The sequence below is a fragment of the Epargyreus clarus genome, unplaced genomic scaffold (genome assembly GCF_041222505.1).
Source record: "Epargyreus clarus isolate Ecla_fem2 unplaced genomic scaffold, WU_Ecla_fem_2.2 ptg000015l, whole genome shotgun sequence".
NCBI classification, from domain to species: domain Eukaryota; kingdom Metazoa; phylum Arthropoda; class Insecta; order Lepidoptera; family Hesperiidae; genus Epargyreus; species Epargyreus clarus.
Genome location: NW_027332223.1, coordinates 8,544,053 through 8,565,425, shown reverse-complemented (window position 1 = coordinate 8,565,425; position 21,373 = coordinate 8,544,053). Strand labels below are relative to the sequence as shown.

Here is a 21,373-nt window from a genome sequence, read left to right as displayed (position 1 = left end):
AATAACCTTTAAAAAAAGTAAATAGTACATTACGATACGCGTGGCTAAAGTAGCCTATTATTGCACGGCGTGAAGTTAGCGCCCGAGCGCAGCGAAGGTGTTAAACGCCGTGCACATAATAAATAGGCTACGTATGTCACAAGTATCGTATACTATTTTATAGCTCGTGTGACATAAACCCGCTAATACTTTTGAAGTAATATGAGAAAAAATGATAATTTGAAATAAAGGAAAACTTATATATAAATAATTTAAAATAAAGTTGTGAAAAATTAAAAAAAAAACAACGAAAAACGTGACACTACCACAACGTCCACAACCATTGAAACTTGATGTAAAGAAGTCTTGATATAGAAAATTTAGTTATTAGTAGGTATGTAGTAGATTTTTGGCTTAAAAACTCATGGGTTGGCCTAATCTATTATTCTGCTCTTGTGATAAAGATAAATCTAACATCACCCCAACAAAATTCATGAAATCGTTTGGGCTTGCCAAGGAATAAGACATACATACCTAGCCTACATACAAACATATGGTCGAAAATCCTTAGTCAGTCGGGTCAAATAGCTTTTCTTCATAAACTCAATTATCCAGATTTTCGATAATCCGAATGCCGCACGACAACAATCAGTTCGCTTAATCGAGTTTCTACTACAGTAGTATTATGGCTAATTATGATAACAATTCGTAAGTTAAGTATCTGCCTGTCCTTTAAGTCTTGCTTTGACGTGCAGCGAAAATATAGAATTAAAAGAATAATAAAACTCGATACAGTTACACTTGCAGTGATGCGATTGCTTAGGATATAGGTACACATTGTCAAGAACGTAAATACACCCAAAATAAAATATTAACATAATAATACCTTTAAACAAATTAATCCTTATTAACTTTTCAATATCAAATGACATTTAAAAGTATGAAACCTTCATAGCGATGTTTATTTTTTATAACTGTAAGGGTTGTCTATTGATATTCGTACGGTGTAAAAATCGGCTACTTTGGACACAGAAAAGCGTGGGTAAAATGCGGGTTTAGGTCACAGAGTGCTATAAGCATAAAATAAAATACTAGAATAAAAAATGTTAAGGGCGAACAACCCTTATCATTTAGGGGTATGAAAAATAGATAGTAGCCAATTCTCAGACCTACTGAATATGCATATAAAATTTGGTGAAAATCGGTACAGCCGTTTCTGACGAGTACGGTAACTAACATTGTGACACGAAAATTTTACATATAAGATAATGATACAGTTTAGACACCTTCGGAAAGTTTATAAAATTACAAAAATAAATTGGAATACTATTGTTTTTAAATTTCATAATATTTAAATCCCTAGGCATTTTATATTACTAATTCCCAATTTAAATATTTTAAGTGTACAGAATAGAATATAACATGGACTTGTAATTTAATAAAATTAATCTGGTGACCACAGCACATTGATACTTCTAAATGTTTTTGTTGTTGCGACACGATCAACGATTAATGACTGGCAACTTTTAACAGTACGTTAATGTTGATATTAAAATACAAATTTTGTTATGCTTTCGTTGCCATGACAACGAGGTCGATCAATAACAACAATCTATGAAGAATAAACACAGTTTTTAACAAAAAAGTGCTTATCACATGGCAGAATTGCATATATTGGGTCAGCTGCATGGTGTTTCAGATTTTAAAGAACAATCTTCATTATTCTGTCGGTATTCCTTACAGACAGGTATGTATCTATACTACTTTTTGTATCATTTTTGTATTTGTTATCGTATTCGTTCGTTACCTATGTATTCGTTGATTTTGTGAAGATTTACCTACATTTAAGTATTTGCGAAAATATCTAAAACTTACGCAGTTTATTGCTTGTAAATATGTTTACTTAAACATTGGTTTACAGGTCCAAATTGGACTCTTATATGTGGGTGTTCAGAGGGTCAAACGGTTTCAGGAAAGCCAGATTTTAAGAAGAGCGTAATTTGGGCTCAGCCTCTGAATTTACATTACGTTACTAAAGGAATACAAGGTGATAAATAGTAATTTATAATTATCTACATATTATAATTAATTATCTTACATTACGTTTAAACGTTATAAAATGAGACCATATACTAATCTATGAATGAGACATGCATGACATGTGCATTTTCTGTTAATTCTGCTTCATATAAAAAATAGTAAGTTGTTTAATTTATTGCTTGTTAAGCAACGTGTCTGTTACTAGATTTTGCGTTTATTTATTGCTTGCTATAACGAAAGTTTATTTAAATAATTATGAATATAGATAATAACATTAATCATGTTACAAATGACACAAATGATACTTACAGGTTGGCCCAAGTTAGTGTTGCAAGTAAGTTGTCTAGATTCAGTTGGACGTTCTTGGATAGTTGGGTATGGTGTCTGCAACTTGCCCGCCTCTCCAGGGTATCATAGAATTGAGGTGCCATGTTGGGTGCCAACCGCCGTTACAGTAACTGACAAGATTCGCCAGTATTTTTTGGGAGGGACACACCAGCTTACTCAAACAGATATTGTAAACTTAGGAACTGATAGGTTGGTGTAAAGTTTTTATGTCACAATGATTGTCCTATTATACATTCTTATTATTTTTTATAGACTCCGCTAATTTGTGCATTTTACAAGATGATAAATTTTCATTTTTATGACAAAGTATAAGAAGTTTTGGAGAATATGCAGCCTACTATGTAATTATTTCAGTTTGTAATTATAGTTATTTTTCCTTTACAGACATAAATTGAATACTCAGTCAAAAGGCAGTGTTCAGCTTGATATTCATATAGTATTAAGGAATTTTATTCAATTTGGAATAGAATATAAGTAACAATGAACCCCTTGACGTACCTTGGATTTACAATATTTTCTGTATTTATACAATTTTGTGTCATGGAGTTTATTCATGACAGGTTTCAGCTGGACAAAGATTCAAAAAGGTTGAACGAAAGTACTCAGAAGAACAATGACATAATAAAAAAAATTAATTACAAGCCTCATGCATTATTTTACCGTACAGAAATAGATCAAATGTCTTTTACAGCTAATAACTATCCACAGTCTTCCAAGTATAGCAACTCCTCATTGGAAGATATGCAAATGTTTACATCAACAGAAATTCCAAGCACAACACTTGACATATTTTATGACGAGAATGCAACAGTCACGGATGATTTTATTACGACTGATTCGTATTACACTGGCTCTGAATTTGATAATGTGACTGAAATCACTTTCATTGACAAAACTAGTACTACGACAGCTAAACCCAGTCCAAGCAAGACAGTCGTCAGCAAGGAAAAATGTTTTTGTAACTTATTGGTTGGTACAAGTTTAACAGATATAATTTCTTACACACTTTTTGTTTTTCACATTTCAAATATCTTTACAGTATAAAAAATGCGACCTTAACTGCTGTTGTGACAGCGATTGCACTGAAGAAGAGCGAAGGCTTTTTATAAATTGCATCGAAGATAACTGCGACATTTCCAAGAGAAAAAATATATTCTACTGTAACAGCTACCCCACATGTGACAACACTATTTCAACAGGATTATTTAATAATTTATTTTGTGTTGTTAAAATTAACATGCCTGATAAACGTATTAAAAGTCATTTTAAGGTATGAAATATTTCAAGTTTCAAATAATTTATATATCTTTGTAATGTGGGTACTTACTTTATTTTTATTTAATTATTTCAGATGGATGTAGCTGCTATAAATGCCACTTTAAAATGGAATGTCATTGAGAAATCTTATATTCCTCTCCATTTCCAAAAGAAGAAATATGAGTTTGGTGATTTACTTTGGTTGCTTCAAAATGATCATATTTCGCCTACATGTAAGTGTCCATTAATAAAATATTTTAAAACTTTACTATATATTTATGATTAATTAGACATTGTAACTTTTTTCAGATTTGCCGACCACAGCAGTCAATAATTATTGTAATGGTAAAAAGCCTATGAAATTTTTGATAAATGAAAATATTAAATGCAATGTAAAAATAGAAGAACTACACGCATTTCCAACGTTGAAAACACTTGAAAAAGCTAAACTGATTAGTGTCACGGATTTATCTTTGAATAACACTATCTTGGTAATATAACTCGAAAATAGTTTTTAAATATTTTTAACAAAATATTGTCTAGTTAATTAGTTTTTCGCTTTCAGAATTGTTCTACACTCCACTGCGCTAATTGGTCTATCATTGTGTGTGACTTTCTGGCCTGCGGCGACTTTAACCACACCATTCATGCACCTATATGCACTGAAAATTACTGTATTAATCTACCTCTCAGAGTGGAGTATAGTTTATATTATTACGAGTCAAAAATAACAAACGCTACTTTAAAATTGTACATGAGTAAAGTTAGCATTAATGTGCATTTGATGTTACAAGAAATAATTGTCAAATGGTATTTGGGTAACGATTCCATAGAGAATATTATCCAATTGAGTGGGAATCCGGGGTATATACCAGGACTACCAATTATAGCATCATCTGCTGCTGACAATCATACCCATAACTTCTACAACCGGACATTTGGCAAAAACTATATATCTTTTCCGATTAATGAAAACGGAAAATGTGTTTGGTCTAATACCCGAAACAAAACTCTGCTTTTTGGATTTAACACAAGGTCCAAGTGTAGATTGAGTATGCAGCAAAAGATTTTTCAAAGAAATGCGACCAGCGCCTGTCATTCCATACAGATGAACATTAAAGAATATGCAGGATTAATACAGAAGTTATTAATATCGCCTTATGGCAATCCACAAGATGTCAACGATGATAAGTGGGTACCATTAGAAGTTAATGATCGTAAATTCATATTTGGAGAATACCACTCGAAGAATTCTAAACTGAATTGTTACAACATCATTACTAGATATGTGTTTGTCATCGCCTTTGCGGATGTGAGTGGAAATAATAAAGTGGAAAATAAAATTATCAAAGCAAGTGTCGATACAACGGCTTTCAACATAACATTCGATACGGCGGAATTGTCTATGGTTTTGACTATTGATATAAGCTTTGTAGATATAAGTAGGCCAGTAAGTGAATTTGCGAGAGCACCGCACATAAATGTTCATCTTCCAACAAACTTTTTCTTCGATTACCCTTCCAATAAGTGTTACATATTAGGTAGCGACACTGTTTTGTTATCTAGTTTAGTTGTACTTATACTTATTAAAAAATAAAATAATTTATAATAATCTAATACTTTTTATTTTGAAATAATTTAAATACTTTTGTTACTTCTATCACTTTAACTTGGCTTCTACCCTTCAAGGACTTTACGGTCTCGAAACAGTGACGGCCTGAAAATAATAAACCTATTAAGGATGTTATTTTAAAATAAGAGGAAATAATAAAACATGCCATTATAAAAGAGAGAATTTAATTTAACATATCTACGCTAAGATATTACGAGGAACACTTTATAGTACATAATGAGAAGATTAGACTAAAGCCACATTCTGTAATTTGTATATACAATATTTTTACATCGATTACATTCAATCTGTTTATCGGAACATCGATAGGGGAAGAGGATCGACGGTCGATCGGGGATATAAGTATGTACCGAACAAACGGCTATTTATAACTAACGTTAAGCGAACGGCGATTACTGTACTTATTAATTTAATGGAATTGCATTAATTTCGTGGAGTCAGCTGCCACCCGAGGGGTCGCGGTATCCCCAGTGAGATCACGGTACGATCGCGACTCGCGTACAAATCGAGATACACGTCGATCGCCGATACAAAACGGCCGTTACACGGGTACAGTTAAAAGCACGAAACTCGAGCTCCTGGTGCGTCAAACTGAGCGCCCCGGGGGCCACCTCGGGACCTGAACCGCGGCGCCTCGGAGCGGCCACATGCTTCGGGACCTACAACGAAAGCTCAAATTTGGCGAGGGGAGAGTACATCGATACATATAGGGAGCCGGGTGTCGGAGCGGGCGCTACGCACCTATGCGACGTAGGTGTAGACCTTGCGGTCGTCGGGCGTGCGCGCCAGGTACTCGCGCTCGATGAGGCCCTCGATGCGCTTCTTGATCACCACCGGCGACGGCAGGAAGCGCGCGCGCAGCTGCTCCGTCACCTCCGCCACCAGCAGCGTGTGCTGCGGACAGAAATCAACATGACTAGATATATTTTTTAAATTAACTAACAATGAAACGTTAACACTTGGTACAATTTACGAAATTGAAACCTATAAAAATGTGAAGACAGACTAAAAATTAAAAAAAAAAGGAAAATAAACTTTGTAGTAGTTAAATCCACCATACCTCTGCATTGTACAATTTTCAAATCACAGACTTAGTTCTAATTCTATCTAGACTTTCGTGAAAAATTTCGCAATAAGCTCTTATTATAAAATTGTACAATGTAACAAAATGGTGGGTTTACATACTACAAAGTTTATTAAATTTAACTATTTTAATTGCATATTGTAAAAACATTATGTAATGTATTGTAAATACATTACTTTATTTTTTTAAACAAGAATACCTCTCTTAACTATGTACCTAACTAAAAATGATAAAATTTATTTTTGAAAGTTTCTTATCCGCCTCTATTTTTGTGTCCAATCACACTAATGCAAAGCTCAGCTTAGACCTCGCGGACTATACGTACCGGCATCTTCTTGCGCGCCTTCATGATACGCACGATGGCGGCCTCGATCTCGTGCTTGCGGTCCTCGTCCACCTTGTTGCGCGTCTCGCGCCGCTCCGGCTCCGACTCGCCCTTCGCCGCCACCGTCTGGATCTTCACCCTGTGGAACCCATACATTTGTAAACATTACTCACTCCTAACAAGAAAATGTAACCAGTTTTGACAATTGAAATTGTCACTGTCGTATATTTTCGTGCTTGAAAAATATTAAAAAAAAATTTAGTTTTTAGATCATTTACGAATGAAACGATATTTCTCCGCACTTTTTCTTCGATATCGTGTTTTGGCACCACTTAACTGCGCGTGTCGGCATTGTTCCGTGTATCATACCATGACAGCCATTAAATGGCTGATATAACAACACAAGTTAAAAAAAATATTTGGACGAGAAGAGTGGATGTCGATTAACGTTATTTAGTGCGTCAAATATATAGAATCTCACTAAATTTTATATATGGCAATGAAATATTAATCTGTACTAATCTCAGTGAGTTCGCATGGAGTTCCGTATTATTTATTTATATAAGTATTAGTGTTACATGACAAACCTGTGCAATTTGGATGTGAAGGCGTCGTTTACGTAGAATTGATGTGAAGGCTCGATCTCCTTGGTTTTTGGATGCTTGATGAGCACCCTCTGAGTGGGCTTACCCATAGCCAGGGACTGTAGTGCGCGTACCAAATCCTTCTCCGGTATGTCTGTTTCGTTTATTATTTCCTGAAATTTGTGATGAATGCTTTAGTTTAAGTCGTGTCAGATAATTAAAAACCACTATGATATTTACAGAAAGCAACGTAACTAAACAAAAAAGGCTTCGATCTTATTTTTAATGCTTTTTGTTGGTTAATTTTTTTGTGGTTCAACTTTTTATTGTACAATCGTTCTCGATAATTATATTGATACATTGATAATTAAAAGTTTGTAGCGTTCAAGTTTTCATGTAAGTTTTCATGTAAGTTTTCATGTAATTAAGAATAGTTTGTATTACATAGTTTGTGTTACATTTAAAAGTAAGTGAAATATTAGCATCTATCATTAAGGGTGCTTTTCCATGGGAGTTGCACGAGGTAGCTAAGCTTGGACGATGATGTGTGATAAATCTTACAATAAGAGTGTTTAATTTTGATTGTTTTGCATTTCATTTCTTTGTATTGCTAGCTAACATTATTAATCTAAGCTTAGGTTTTTATGAATGGATTCAAGCTAAGATTGGGGCTACGAATGCAAGTTAAGGATCGCGAGCTATTACTTTTAGCTATTAGCTTTATAGAACCTATTACATGCTTAGCTTAGCGTTGAACTCGCACATTGCTTAACCTCGTGCACATCAAATGGAATCGTATTCTTAACAATAGTTGTAATAGTCGTCACAATTTAATAGGCCCATTTTGACACATGCCATCGTTATGGCACTAAGCATGACATATACAAATCGATAACCAAAGAAACCGATTTTTACGATAAATCGATTACAATTCCATATTGTATTGTATATGATACTTAATATTTTGCATGCAGAATATTTGTTTAATATCTTCCTAGATCATCTAAAGATTTAATAAAAAGGAGAAAAGAAAATAAATTGTTTGGAAACTTAAAGATTTAATTATATTTAGAAGATTAAATAAATGAAGCATCGCTTGTGCTATTGTAACCTGTATTTTTTTCATTTTATCAATCACTAAAGAACAAAGTCTAGATATTTTATTGTTGTTATGATGAAAAAGGGACAAATAAGAATGATTGGTAATTTTATGTTTCGATTATGGTTTCGTCCGAATGATTTAAAGCTGCAAGCTGTAAATGGGAGTAAACTTCCAAATTACCCGACTGATATAATATTGCAACAACATTATCCTATGACACTTTTTGATGTAGGATAAATTGGTTTCTAAATTGAGGACACATTTACACTTAATTAAAACGTGTAATTAATTTATAAATTTTATTAATTATTTTTGTTTACAAATTATTGCGTTATTGTATATTTAGAATTATTTGAATTTCCAATTACGTCACAAAGTTAGTTGAAAACTTTAATGACATTAGGATGGCATGTGTCAACATGGGCCTATTAAATTGTGACGACCATAGTTCATCATAAAGAATACTAGCACATACCTCGTAGGTGAGCCTCTCGCGCTTATTGAAGAGCAGCAGCACGCACATCTGGAACGTGGACACCTGTATGATGTGCCTGCGCGGCGCGGGCGCGTGCGCGTGCGCGGCGGGCGGCGAGCGCGGCGGCGACGCGGGCGGCGCCGCGCGGAACGTCGCGTGCAGGTCCGCGCTGCCCAGCTGCGGCTGCAGCGACAGCTGCCGCCCCGAGTGCTTCGCCAGGTAGAAGCTGCGAGGGAACATTACTAGTGTAGTAGCATTGATGAGATGTGCCAAGGAAGTCACTTAATCTTATATAGAAAATTCTCGTGTCACAATGTTAGTTAGCGTACTCCTCCGAAACGGCTTTACCGATTTTCACCAAATTTTATATGCACATTCAGTAGGTCTGAGAATCGGCTACTATCTATTCTTCACACCCCTAAATGATAAATATTAGTTACCCTTAACATTTTTATATGGCAACATAACGGTTGCCGGGTCAGCTAGTATCTCAAAAATATTTATTTATTTATTTCAGACCTTTATATTATATTAAGGAAGTAAAATATAGAAAACTATTTTACTGAAATATGACGATTTTTTTTAATGTTATTAAAGTAATAACTTAGGTATTTGACGTGGTTACCACTTTTATTCTGCGTTAAAGGAAAAAATAAGGATATATGTGTAATCACCAAATTACAAATATTGATTTAACATTTTTATAACTTTAAAACAAAATTAAACAAAAGATTTTGTACCTTCTAAATACTTCAAAAGCGCTTCTAGGTGCAGTAGGTATATTGCATTTGGGCGTGGCGCTTTGCGTAGGCCAGAAGCCAGTGGTCAGCACGCGCACAGACAGGTCCACGCCGTGCAAATTGGTCTAAAACAAACATTAATATAAATTATGATAATGATTATACAAGTCCATTATTATCAAATTCCATAATGAACTATCACAACGTAAGCACGACAGATATTGCCAAATTAAAAAAACAAAGCCAAGTTAAAAAAAAGACATGTAGGCAAAATTTAAGATACTTTTGCACAACATAAACGGACAGAGAAATGAATAACTCAAACATCAACATACAAATTAACAAAATAATAAAACAAATTCACCCCAGATGAGAGCACATTCTCCTTGAACTCCTCCATGATTGTGTTGGAGACTGTCATGTCCTTGAACATGCCTTCTAGCTTCGATGTGAATTGGCATCCGCACTCAGTCTGCAATGGAAAATATACGTGGAATATTTTGCAAAAACATATGTTTTCTGACATTTCTGTAAAAGTTTAAATGAATCTGAGGATTATACAATTAAAAACAAATTTTACATGATAAATTTACTAAAAACAATGTTCTAGATACAAATAAATATAAACAACTGAGTAGTAACCATTACAGGAAAGATACTCTTGGAAATGTATTAATGTTGAGACTTTATTGATCTGTAAATTCATATTATACAGTAACTAATTTACAATAATGTAATTATTTTCTAACTTCAAACAAACACAGTTTTTGATTAAATAAATTATGCATCACAACAATATTTACTAAACTGTGAACTTGCGAAGTTATCTTTCCATAACTGGCTTTAATAATCAATATATCTTACTAGAATTAACATTATAGCAAACATACTTCGGCTAGATAAAGATTTTTGAGATGCACAATTTATTTAATTAAACTAACGACAATCCTGCTTAAAGTCTTTTCACTTCTGCAAAATTCTTTACGTATCTAATATATAATTCGAAGTTATATCATTTAAAAATCGACCACATGCTCTCGTTCTATTTAATGAGACGTAATTTAGATGAAAAAAAGACTTTAAGCATGAACTCCACCTACAAGATTCATACAAGTCAGAAGAATTTGTTAGGACACTTACGTCCATATCGGTAAAGAATTTTGCAGAATGGTATGGGAGGAGGGGAGGTGTGGATGAGGGTTAGTCACAGGCCGGGGTGTCTATTTGCGAGACGTCGCCGATTATACAGTGGAAGTCGCGCGGTTCCACGTCTCGTAACAAACCTTCGTTCTAAAAGTATTGTAAACAAAAATATATGAAATTTCTAAAGGGATATATGAGGTCTGAACCTATTTATTCATTTAAAAAATACTTTCTGCTAAATATAATATTATTCTTCCACAGGTTTTTTTTCACTCAAGACTAAATTAAACATTGACCTGATCTCAAGATTAGTTCTATAAAAACTTAAAAAACAGTAATTGCCCTTATATTACATAATACTATAAATTTAGCTGAGTTATTTTTTATTCACCTTATTCCCTATTTCCCAAACATAATAGATGACCATAAGGGCCTTTTTCGTACCAAGCGGGTTCTTATGCGCATGTGGATGTGGTTCTCATACATACCACTTGCAATTTATAAATTCGTGCATACTTTTCCTGTCACGTGTGCCACTAGCACGCAGGTAGTGAAGAGAACTGAAAAGAGTGAAGAGACTGACCTGCGGGACTGAAGGATTCAACCCGCGTGACAAGAAAATGGCCGTAAAGGTTGGAATACAAATAAAAATGTATACTAAGTGAATACAGTAAGTTTGTGCGTTACCTTCAGTTTAGAGATCATGTTCTTCTCGCTGTCGTCCGAGACGGACTTGTTGAGCAGCAGCCGTTTGGCGAGATGCTGTTTGTAGTACCGTTCGAAAACGTCCTTCTCCTGCAAGAACCTGAACAACACCATTGTCTTGTCCAACACCGCTTCGATCTCTTGTTCGCTCATCTGGAAATATGTTGCATGTTATCAACTGCCATAGAGTGCAGATCTTATTGTAATAATTGTAGAACATGTGGTTCCAATATTCTGTATTTCAATGCCTTTCAATAGAGCAATATAAAGCTTATAGGAAGACGGACTTCAATCCTTAAATATAAACAAAAAGTGGTACATATTTTTTACCTACAGATTTAAAAAGCAATTTAACTAAGGCAATGTAAACTTAAACTCACACAATACTAAACCCTACTAGGATTCTGGTGTTAAAGATGATTGTCTTTTCAATCTACATATTTATGCCTAGCCTACATAACATACAATTTTTCAATATTCTACGGTATTTTACAAAATAATCTCACGTGAATCAAATGATACAACAACTCTTTATGAAATGATATTATATTATAATAATTAAATTTATGTTTTGTTAAGTGTACTTACGCCCTTTTCGCCTTTCTTTAGCTTTCCATCGATGAACAACGAGAGGAATTCTGGAGACTTGTTATTAAGATTAAGGAAGTATTCAAAATCTGAAGCAATCATGTGTTTGAATATTTTGTCATTGTTGAAGGAGTTGTGAAGGAAGTGGTCAAATCTATCCTTAAGGTCCAGTAAATTCTGTAACAAAGGATATTTTGATTAAAATAAAGTTACACAAAATATGTTTAAAATAATTTTCTCTATCAGATTTTTCAAGATGGAATCTATTAGCTGTCATGCATTTCTTATCTGTATTCTTAATTATTTCGGGTATAATAAATAAAAAAAATGATGTGACAGAAGTTTACAAATCGCATAATTTATATGTATTACTCAAACGAAGAATGTTATTCCCTTTTTCGTCACTACCACCGCTAGGCATGGCTATATCTCCGTATTGGGGGTTCAAACCCCCCAAAGGATGAACGTTTTTCTAGGAATAAAGACTGGAAATTTGTTTAGTTGACAAAAAATGTAGTATGTAAGTCTTTAAAAAAGTGCGGCACGATTTCCCGACGCTTCGGAAAGTAGTTATTCACTACAGTCAACAGTTCGTTCAGTTCATTTATGTCGTTAAACTAACGCTATGTAAAAAAGCGCACTATAAACTAAGTGATTATTTGACTGACAAAACTGTGTGATCTGAAGTAGCTCCAGCTCCACATGTACCATTAGGTAAGTTTGACATTGTAAAAAAATGTATTTTTAAAGATGTGTTATGGAGTATCTTTCGCCGCTTCTTCTCCATATCCTTCTTGTGAAGTGGTGGTAGTTGTATTGACATTCAAAAAGTGCTCTGTAAAGAAACTTATTTTAATGAACGTGACAACGTCATATGAAAATACTGATGGAATGGTTGCATTTTAAAATTAATTGTGACTCCACTACACTTCAATGTAGTGTAAGTCGAATATACACTCAAGTAGGAGAGAGACAGATGTCGAACACTGCCGAACGCGGAGGCCGATTGGGCCTCTTTGTCGCTCGTTCCGCGCTCTCGCTTGCACTTTAAGGCTTAAATGGAATGCCTCAGAGCAGAGTGAGGTAACGCCGCATGAGTCATGTTTTTTGGTGCGTGCAGCCGGCTCCATCGAATTATAAGACATTGTCACGTCAAAAAAATGATTTGATTTGATTACGTCGGCAGTGTGTTACCTGAACGAAAGCGATAGCGTTCGCGTTGTGGTGCGTGTCGGTGACGAGCGCGCGGCCCTGCTCGCGCAGGTGCGCGGACACGGCGTCGGCCACCGTGCGCAGCCCCTCCGGCACGCGCGACAGCAGCTTGTACACGCACGCCAGCTCCGACGTGCGCGTGTGCAGCAGCATGTGCACCACGCCCGAGTTCTCCATCTGGACGAATACAACTATAGGTGTTAGAATTTGCCATGTTTTTTTTGATGTGAAACATCTATAGCCGCACGTAAAACCGATTTCTGGCGTGGCGACGCATGCCGTGACGTCGTCACGCTGTACGATGGTATATATATACAGTCTATATGCAGTAGTGTGTACGGTGTGGCGACGCGTCGCCATGCGCAAAAATCGTAATATTTTATTTTATCATTATGACATTTAGTTCCTATCACAATATGTTTTTTTCTGCATATTACTTTTACAAAATAATGTCGATGTTTCACATCTGCCAGGCGTCCCGTGACGGCTCACATTGGTTTTTTTATAATATAAGAGTAGCAGACGAGCATGCAGTCCGCCTGATGGTAAGTGGCTACTGCCGCCCATGGACATCTGTAATCAACCCCAGATAGAATTAGATATTCCTACCTGAGGTCGGCCACAGGTACGCCGCTATTCCTGAGGACTAAGCTGGAACGCCTCGGAAAAGTCTGTCTCCCTTACCACACCCTTCAAACTGGAACACAGCAGCGCCTAACATCTAAGATCCTTGTAAAATACTATGTTCTTGCAAATAAATGATTTGATTTGATTTGATTTGAAAGAAAGGAGTAGTCGATCACCTAATGGGAAGTAGTTAGGCATAGCTCTAATTCGCGTAAAACTGCTAGTCCGCTCTGAATATAAAAATGAATTGCGTCGCCATAGCAAATTGTATGACTACACCTGCTCGCAGCAACTTCAGAGCGGACTAGCAGTTTGGCGCGGACTATAAGTTGCTAAAATTTTCAAAATCAGAGCAAAGCTTCGCTTAACCAATGGCAGATAATATTCATTACTATTAGCTAAAAATTTCTCCATTTGACCTGATATACAGATGTGGAGATCATGGTTATCATTACATATTAAGTTACACGAAATTTTGTTAAGTCAGGTTTACATTATTCTACAATATGTTGATAATTTCAACTTAAGAGAATCAAACAACTTATATAAAGATATGAAGAAAATATATAAAAAAATGTGCGTAAATCCACCATGCCCATTGCCCAGTCCAAATAGCTGTGTGAGTAGACTACTAAGGAGAAAACAATACTAAGTATTGAGATGAACCCAGAGAATTAAAGATAATCCTCAAACCTCGACGATAGTCTTCATGTGGCGCTCGATGAGCTCGTGCTCGAGCACGGCGACGACGCGCGGCTCGGTGCTCTCGTCGAGGTAGTGGCGCGCGCGCTCCGCCTCCTCGCCGATGCGCGCCTCCACGCGCCCGATGTACACCGCCGCGCTGTTCTCCGCTAGGAACTTCTGAGATTCCATCTGCATACAAATATATTTATATTAAAGATATTTGGATTCCGCAAGTTATGTGAGTGTACGTACGGGTTTATGGGTTGATTCCATGAACGGCTATGTAGTGAAAGAAAAAATATTTACTAACATCAAATAACATTAGAAACACCTCCATGCAGAACTAAAAATTTAAATTATCATTTACATGTCTGGTGGGTCAGAAACAGATCTTCAAACCTAAGTAATATAAAAAAAAATGTATACAAAATCATAAACACAAATAGTTCATTTGAAATTAAATATCCTAGAATAGAGCGCTTTACCAGCATCGGCATATCCTGTAATTTAAGGATACCTTGAGATTTATTATAACATCTTAAAGATGCTACATTTTCAAACTCATGATCTATCCGATCTATCATTTAAAACTGCGATCAAATAGTTAGTTTACGATAATTCAAAGTGGAAAAGAGATACGTACCCTATAAAACTCAGCCGACTGGTGCAAGAAGGGTTTCTCGAAGTCCTCCTCGTACACGGCGCGCGAGTTGATCCCGAGCACCATGAGCATCTGGCAGGCGTTGCGGATGGCGAGCCGGTCCACCACCTCGCCGCGCCGCTCGCGCGCCACCAGCTCCAACAGCGTCTGCCGCAGGTGGTCGCGGATGCAGCCGTAACGGACCACCTGGAGGACGTTTATACAAATATTTTTACAAATATAAAGCCCGCTCCACATTCTTGAAGGAATCTCGCGAGAACGCGAGAAAAGCACGAGAAGCGAGAATGTGGAGCCGATACGAAACGGGTTTTTCTTGCGTTCTTGCGAGAATGTGGAGCGGGCTTGATAAAGAATAGATGTACTAAGGATGTAATACGATTTCACATTCAAACGTAATTAATAAAACTAGATTTTGTTCGCGAATAAGTACGCGTGTTTGGACAAAGTTTGGACAGTTTGGAAAAACACACTGCTCATAATAACTATTTTACATTTGTATGTTGGTTTCTTAAATGTGCATAGTAGAAGTAATTAAACTACATCATCATCATTATCATCGTCATCATCATCAACTCATTATCATTCCATTGCTAGGTACGGGTCTCCTTTAATAATGAGAAGGATTAAACAGTAGTAGCATATAAAACTCTTAAATTTCCCTGCTTTATTATGACACTGTGTAAGCTATGTGTGTATGTAAACTATGTTTTCATTACTGTGGTGTGGTGTCTCAGCTTAATAACAACAAAAGTGATATATTCATGATTTTACCTGATCTCTAAATATGATGAGCCCCAAGTTGTAGACATTGTCTACATCATTCTGTTGTACATATACTCTGTCCATGTACATTAGTATGTCGCGGATCATCACCATACTAGTCTGATGGTCTGTCCAGGCATTGTTGAGGGTCTGGAGGAATCCATTGTATAAGGAGTTTAGAACATCCTCTCGAACCTGTAAATAATTATAGATATACAGTGATCAAGTAATAATAGTGGTAGTGCCAATCCAATTTATTTTAACTCAATATTAGTTTCAATTTCAAATACTTATAATTCAGAAAGGTGAATAGTAAAACCCTCTTGTGTTAAAGTATAGAAAATGAAGTTTCATAAATTTTTGTTTCATTTCCAATACTGAACAAACAATAATGAACATTAATTTATAAGTAAGTATGGTAGAATGCAATACTGGCAAGCATATTACCAGCCCAATACACAAAGACATAAAAAAATGGTGGCTGATCATACAGAAAATAGCCAATGAAATACCTTAGTTTCAAGGTGGTGAGTGACCACTTCCTTCAAGCCAGTGTATAGTCTTTCCCCATGCTTATGTAGTACCATGGTATATGCATTTCGATAGAGTTCCTCGAAGGAGAGGCCGGAATTATTTTTCTTTTGGATTTCTTGAATTGCATTTTTGAGCAAACTCCAAATACTCTCCACATACTTCTCATCCATAGTCATCTGTAATAGAAACATCAAAAATCCGTAATGTGTGTAATAAATTCTATACATTTTTGTTGTTAAGGGTACAATCAATATGTCTAAAAGATCAGTTAAACATAAGTTTGTGTTAAAAAACATATCCTTAGTTTAATCTGATACATCTTTTAAATACTGAAGTAGCACACAAGTATGAAGCCTCCTGATGGTATATTGTCACCGCCATTCATGTACATCTATAACCAACTCTGTATAGAACAGAGATTCTACATGTGCTCACAAATATGCTGTCACTCATCAGGAATTAAATGGTCACCTTATATTTAAGTAAGCAGATATCTGTATGCACCTATTAACTTTTTATAGTAACTGCTTCTATTTGATAAAATGTGTGTATAATCTCACATTCCTATTTAAGCATTGGGAATAAAATGAAGGCCTTCACAACTATTTCATTAACATGAAGTATTTTCGTGTTTGAAGTCCAAGGATATAACGGATGAAAAGTTAGTGTCCTTACAGCCACATTTTTGTGTATGCTTCCACTTTATTGTTGGTTGCGCATTATAGATTACCAAGGACGGAGAATAGTGGTATAATTCTCATCATTTGATTGACACAAGAACAATTTATGTCATATATTTATGTGTTATGTAAACAAATTATAAGGCATATAAACTAATATGGCAGACCCTATTATAGGCAATTCGTATTACATTAAATCATCTTAATAGTCTACAAGTACATAATTACAAACCCATGTGTCTGGATACATTTGGTAATAAGGTTCAGAATAGTTCCACACTTGAAATTTGCGAGTCATATTGATTTTATTTACTTTTACTGTTATATAAACATTGTAGATTATAAATGAAGTGGTAAAAAATCATTAAACAATACTTATCCAAAAATGCTTTGCAATATTTATCTTTTATAGATTTTCACTCTTGTCAAATAAAATGATGATTATGACATATTGAATATTTTGTTCTCAATTGATTTAACATTCACTTTCTAAATTTAAAGGACTGTCATTTTTGTTGTATTACCATAATAAAAATATGTTTTTTTTCTTATCAATAATTTGGTTCAGGTCAAAATAATATGCATTATTTTACCAATTATTTTTTTAATACAAAATATGAAAATACTCAGTCTCTTAACTGGAGGACTCAGAGGTTTGAATGTCTGGCACACAGACATGTCTGGATTTTCAAAATTACGTGTTTAAAAAGTGAAGGAAAATACTATAGGGAAACCTAAAAAAAAAGTGTGTTAAAAAAACCTATCAGGTGTGTGCATTTTCAAATCCATGCTTGCGAGGACTAAGACATAAAACTCCCACTCTCAGAAGAGACTCGTGCCCAGCTGGGAGATGGTAATGGGTTGACGACAACAAATTGTGTAGAACACTATTCTTAATATCGCATTGGCTTTATCAGTTACAATAGTCTTGTACTATTAGGTCTAGCATATTAATACGAGAGGAGTGCCATATCACCAGTGTGGCTTATTATTTTCCTCTCTTCGATTGAAGAAACCAAGGACTGGCCTTGATGAACAATCTCTTTAATAGAGCCGCCCGAGTAGAAGGAAGTAATTGTGTCATGCTAGGTCAGCATCTAAGTAAGATTGTCAAGTCTCAAGCAGGCTTTTAAATATAGGAAAATTCTGAATAAGAAAAATGTTTTGAAACCTGTAAAACCTTTGACAAGATGTAACAACTGCCATCACATGCTAGTTACTCACAAGCACTCACTCAACTTGAAATAAATAAATAAATAACTTCAGATCACATTCAATGTTGTTTAACTTTGCAGCTCAATCACAATCAATACAAGCCATGTGGCTATTTATACTTTGTAATAATTTGCAATAACTATTTTATAGTATTGTAAAAATAAGCACTGACCATAGTGATCATTGAGTTAATAGTTTGCATGTTAAAGACTCATCTCTCACATACAAGCCTTTATTATGAGCAAGTGTTAAAGGATTTCGATTGTGTTTTTTCTAACATTTACCCTCAAATTGTAGGCTTAAAAGGGTGTTCGGTGATTAAATTAAATTCCATTATTCTTTTTGATTATGCTTAAATCAGAGCTGAGCGTTGAGTTTGAAACTATGGATATGTATTTTAAATAAAATGCTTACATTTGTAAGGCTGGCCGCATACATTTGTTTGTTTTACGAAGGGAAAAAAAGGAAGTGTGTGTGGCAGTTAGAACATTTTATTCGAAAAAATAGCATTTCAGTTCCAGACTTCGGAAACCTAACAAGGAAAACAAATGTATGCGGCCAGCCTAAATGGCTCAAGCATTTATATGTCATTTTTACAAATCAAGGTTATTATCAAAACCATTTATTCAATGGGTCTTGAATGCACATCTTTTGTTTCCATTTAATAGGATTATGTATTGCACTGTTATGGTATACTTAATCTTTAATTGCAAAGTGTATAATTTATAAACCATTAGTCAACAAGGCCAGTCTATTAAAGTGGCTGACCAAAAATAATTTCTTGCACTTTATACAAATTCAATAGTTCATTTATAATTCAATTCAATGAAAATATATGTAAATTATTGCAGTCATAATCTTCTTTATTTTTCTATAAAATTATATAATACAATGCACATTGTTAAAAGTATTATACTAAAATTTTATACAAAAATTAGCAACAAAATTTCAGTCAACTTCTTTATAAATACTACTTAAGTTGAATAGAATTTAATTTTGTATATGTTACGATCATAATAAAGGGGTGTCTTCGTCAGATGTAAGACTGGATACTGGATAAATTATATATTAGACATTTATTATTTATTTAGAATTTTCTGGTGGACTTAAGCTGCATATTAGATATTTAAACGAAAGCGACACTGTAGCATACGACTAGTTTAAAATACTAATTTCTAAATGACTTACGGGAAACGCTCGGATCCTCATCTTGCCCGGTTTATCCTTAGGCAACGTACTCTTCATCATTGCGACAACGTTTACACTCTACTAAGATCACTGTTTTTATTATTATTCTTTAATCTTTTATTTGCAGTAGTAATAACACTTCATTGTTATTCTCACATCTGAAATAAAAACGTAGGTAAGTTTATAAATTACGAAAGCAAATGTCACTCAAACTCGAATGCTGTTTGACGCGGTAGGTACTTCATGTAGCATTGTCATTTTCAACAATAATTACTGTCCCAATAAACAATCACTGACCAGTTTTAATGTTCGCAAACACGCACTAAAATTAAAAATAAGGGCAAGGAGCCCATACTGGAATAATAAAAAACAAATGGACGGAGGCGAAAGGAGCAAATAAAATAATCACTCTCTCGTTCTTGCGTATACGTAGTGAAGTCTATATCACTTTAGCAGATCTCAACATCAAAGTAAATGACATGAATTCTATTAAATGTGAATTATAATTGTAAACAAAAACAAACACTTTACTGTTTTAGTTAAATAATTCTATTGATTCAATTTCTTTATGGTGAATTGTTTTACTTACTTCATTCCAGTCCAGTGTATGCAACTTGACGTTATAAAAATATAGGGTTACCATTTTACCAACAAATATACAAACAGAGACATTGTTTTTTGAGTTAAATGCGGTGTAGATCAATATTTCCAACATACAGCCAAGTATTTTAAAAATCTATTCATGAATACTGGTCATGCTTCCTTGCGCATTTTGATTATTCATTATCTACATCCGATTTTTAATATCTGGTATAGTCCGCGTAATAATGCTAGTCCGCTCTGAATATAGAAATGAAATCGCGTCGCCATAGCAAATTATATGACTACACCTGCTCGCAACAATTTTAGAGCGGACTAGCAGTTTGGCGCGGACTATAATATCAGTTAACATAAAATTTGAAATAATTTAGTAGGCATTAGCTTTGTTTTACAGAATAAATTCACCGAGAGAATGTGAAAACAAAGAGTATAGTCTTAAATAATTAAACCAAAATGGTTTAATTATTTAAGAGTATAGCGGGCGAAGGTTGCTTTATATATAAAGTGCAATATTTTAAAGTGACAACATTATAAGTGGGTTAAAAAGGTTAACCTATGTTAAACCTATAACAAATTTAAAATATTATATTATGTTTCCATTTTACTATATTACATAATGTACTCTTAAACCTCATATCTTTTATAAGATGTTTTATTATCTTATTTTTTGTTTATAGTAACGCCATCTAGACATGAAATTCACCATTTACGTACATGTACACAGGGTTTCTTGATTGTACTATATTCGTATTATAATGTGCTACAATTTGCTTCAGATGGCGCTATTGGTGTTATAAAGTTTTATTTGTTATTTGGTTCAACATCTAAACTTTGATCCTTACATAGACGTATTATATCTTCGGTATAATTATACAGCATAATAAAATTACGTAGCGCACAAATGTAATAAAGGAACTACTTAATAGCTCTATTGTTTATAACTTTTTACTTTTTATGCAGGTAAATAGTTTGAGAATATGTATGTGTTTTTATTAGCATTAAAGTAGGAAACGAACATGCAATCCACTTGATGGTAATTGGCTACTGCCGCCCATGGACATCTGTAATTGTCTAGATAAGATAAAAGTCCTATATGAGGGTGGCCACAGGTGGTACCCCTGAGGACTAAGTTGGAATGCCTCGGAAAATAATGTCTCCCTTATCATACCCTTCAACCGGAACAGAGCAGCGCTGAACTCTGTTAACA

The 21,373-nt window shown here is 34.7% G+C and overlaps 2 protein-coding genes across 8 annotated transcripts; one reads left to right on the top strand and one right to left on the bottom strand.

The window, feature by feature from the left end:
- The first annotated feature begins 1,564 nt into the window (after positions 1-1,564).
- LOC140747898 (B9 domain-containing protein 2) lies at positions 1,565-5,236 on the top strand. Of its 2 annotated transcripts, XM_073080520.1 has the most exons (6): positions 2,421-2,556; positions 2,752-3,336; positions 3,407-3,637; positions 3,719-3,857; positions 3,934-4,115; positions 4,190-5,236. In XM_073080520.1, exons 2-6 carry the CDS (start codon positions 2,848-2,850, stop codon positions 5,219-5,221), a joined length of 2,073 nt encoding a protein of 690 aa, XP_072936621.1. In that variant the 5' UTR covers positions 2,421-2,556; positions 2,752-2,847; the 3' UTR covers positions 5,222-5,236. The 2 variants fall into 2 exon arrangements, with proteins under 2 accessions (XP_072936622.1, XP_072936621.1); XM_073080521.1 differs by lacking the exons at positions 3,407-3,637; positions 3,719-3,857; positions 3,934-4,115; positions 4,190-5,236 and adding exons at positions 1,565-1,726; positions 1,901-2,026 and having other exon boundaries at positions 2,331-2,556; positions 2,752-2,993.
- Positions 5,227-20,229, bottom strand: Cul3 (cullin 3). 6 transcript variants are annotated; one of them, XM_073080515.1, is made up of 16 exons: positions 20,156-20,229; positions 19,567-19,724; positions 16,462-16,659; positions 15,959-16,144; positions 15,170-15,373; positions 14,536-14,715; positions 13,198-13,392; positions 12,004-12,180; positions 11,398-11,568; positions 9,932-10,039; positions 9,568-9,692; positions 8,828-9,053; positions 7,254-7,423; positions 6,667-6,805; positions 5,999-6,151; positions 5,227-5,341 (listed from the first exon to the last, which is right to left on the bottom strand). In XM_073080515.1, exons 2-15 carry the CDS (start codon positions 19,624-19,626, stop codon positions 5,999-6,001), a joined length of 2,292 nt encoding a protein of 763 aa, XP_072936616.1. In that variant the 5' UTR covers positions 19,627-19,724; positions 20,156-20,229; the 3' UTR covers positions 5,227-5,341. The 6 variants fall into 6 exon arrangements, with proteins under 6 accessions (XP_072936616.1, XP_072936617.1, XP_072936620.1 ...); XM_073080516.1 differs by lacking the exon at positions 20,156-20,229 and adding an exon at positions 19,976-20,116; XM_073080519.1 differs by lacking the exon at positions 20,156-20,229 and adding an exon at positions 20,098-20,116.
- Positions 20,230-21,373: the final 1,144 nt, after the last annotated feature.

Bases quoted from the DNA above. Each gene is read 5' to 3' on its own strand.
- LOC140747898 (XM_073080520.1), top strand. From the start codon at position 2,848: ATGAACCCCTTGACGTACCTTGGATTTACAATATTTTCTGTATTTATA. The intron at 3,858-3,933 runs GTAAGTGTCCAT...AACTTTTTTCAG, and splicing joins TGATCATATTTCGCCTACAT to ATTTGCCGACCACAGCAGTC. The intron at 4,116-4,189 runs GTAATATAACTC...TTTCGCTTTCAG, and splicing joins CTTTGAATAACACTATCTTG to AATTGTTCTACACTCCACTG.
- Cul3 (XM_073080513.1), bottom strand. From the start codon at position 17,461: ATGACTCGCAAATTTCAAGTGTGGAACTATTCTGAACCTTATTACCAA. The intron at 16,660-17,395 runs GTTTGTAATTAT...TTTCTATTACAG, and splicing joins AAATGTATCCAGACACATGG to ATGACTATGGATGAGAAGTA. The intron at 10,040-11,397 runs GTAACGCACAAA...TTTCCATTGCAG, and splicing joins ACATGATCTCTAAACTGAAG to ACTGAGTGCGGATGCCAATT.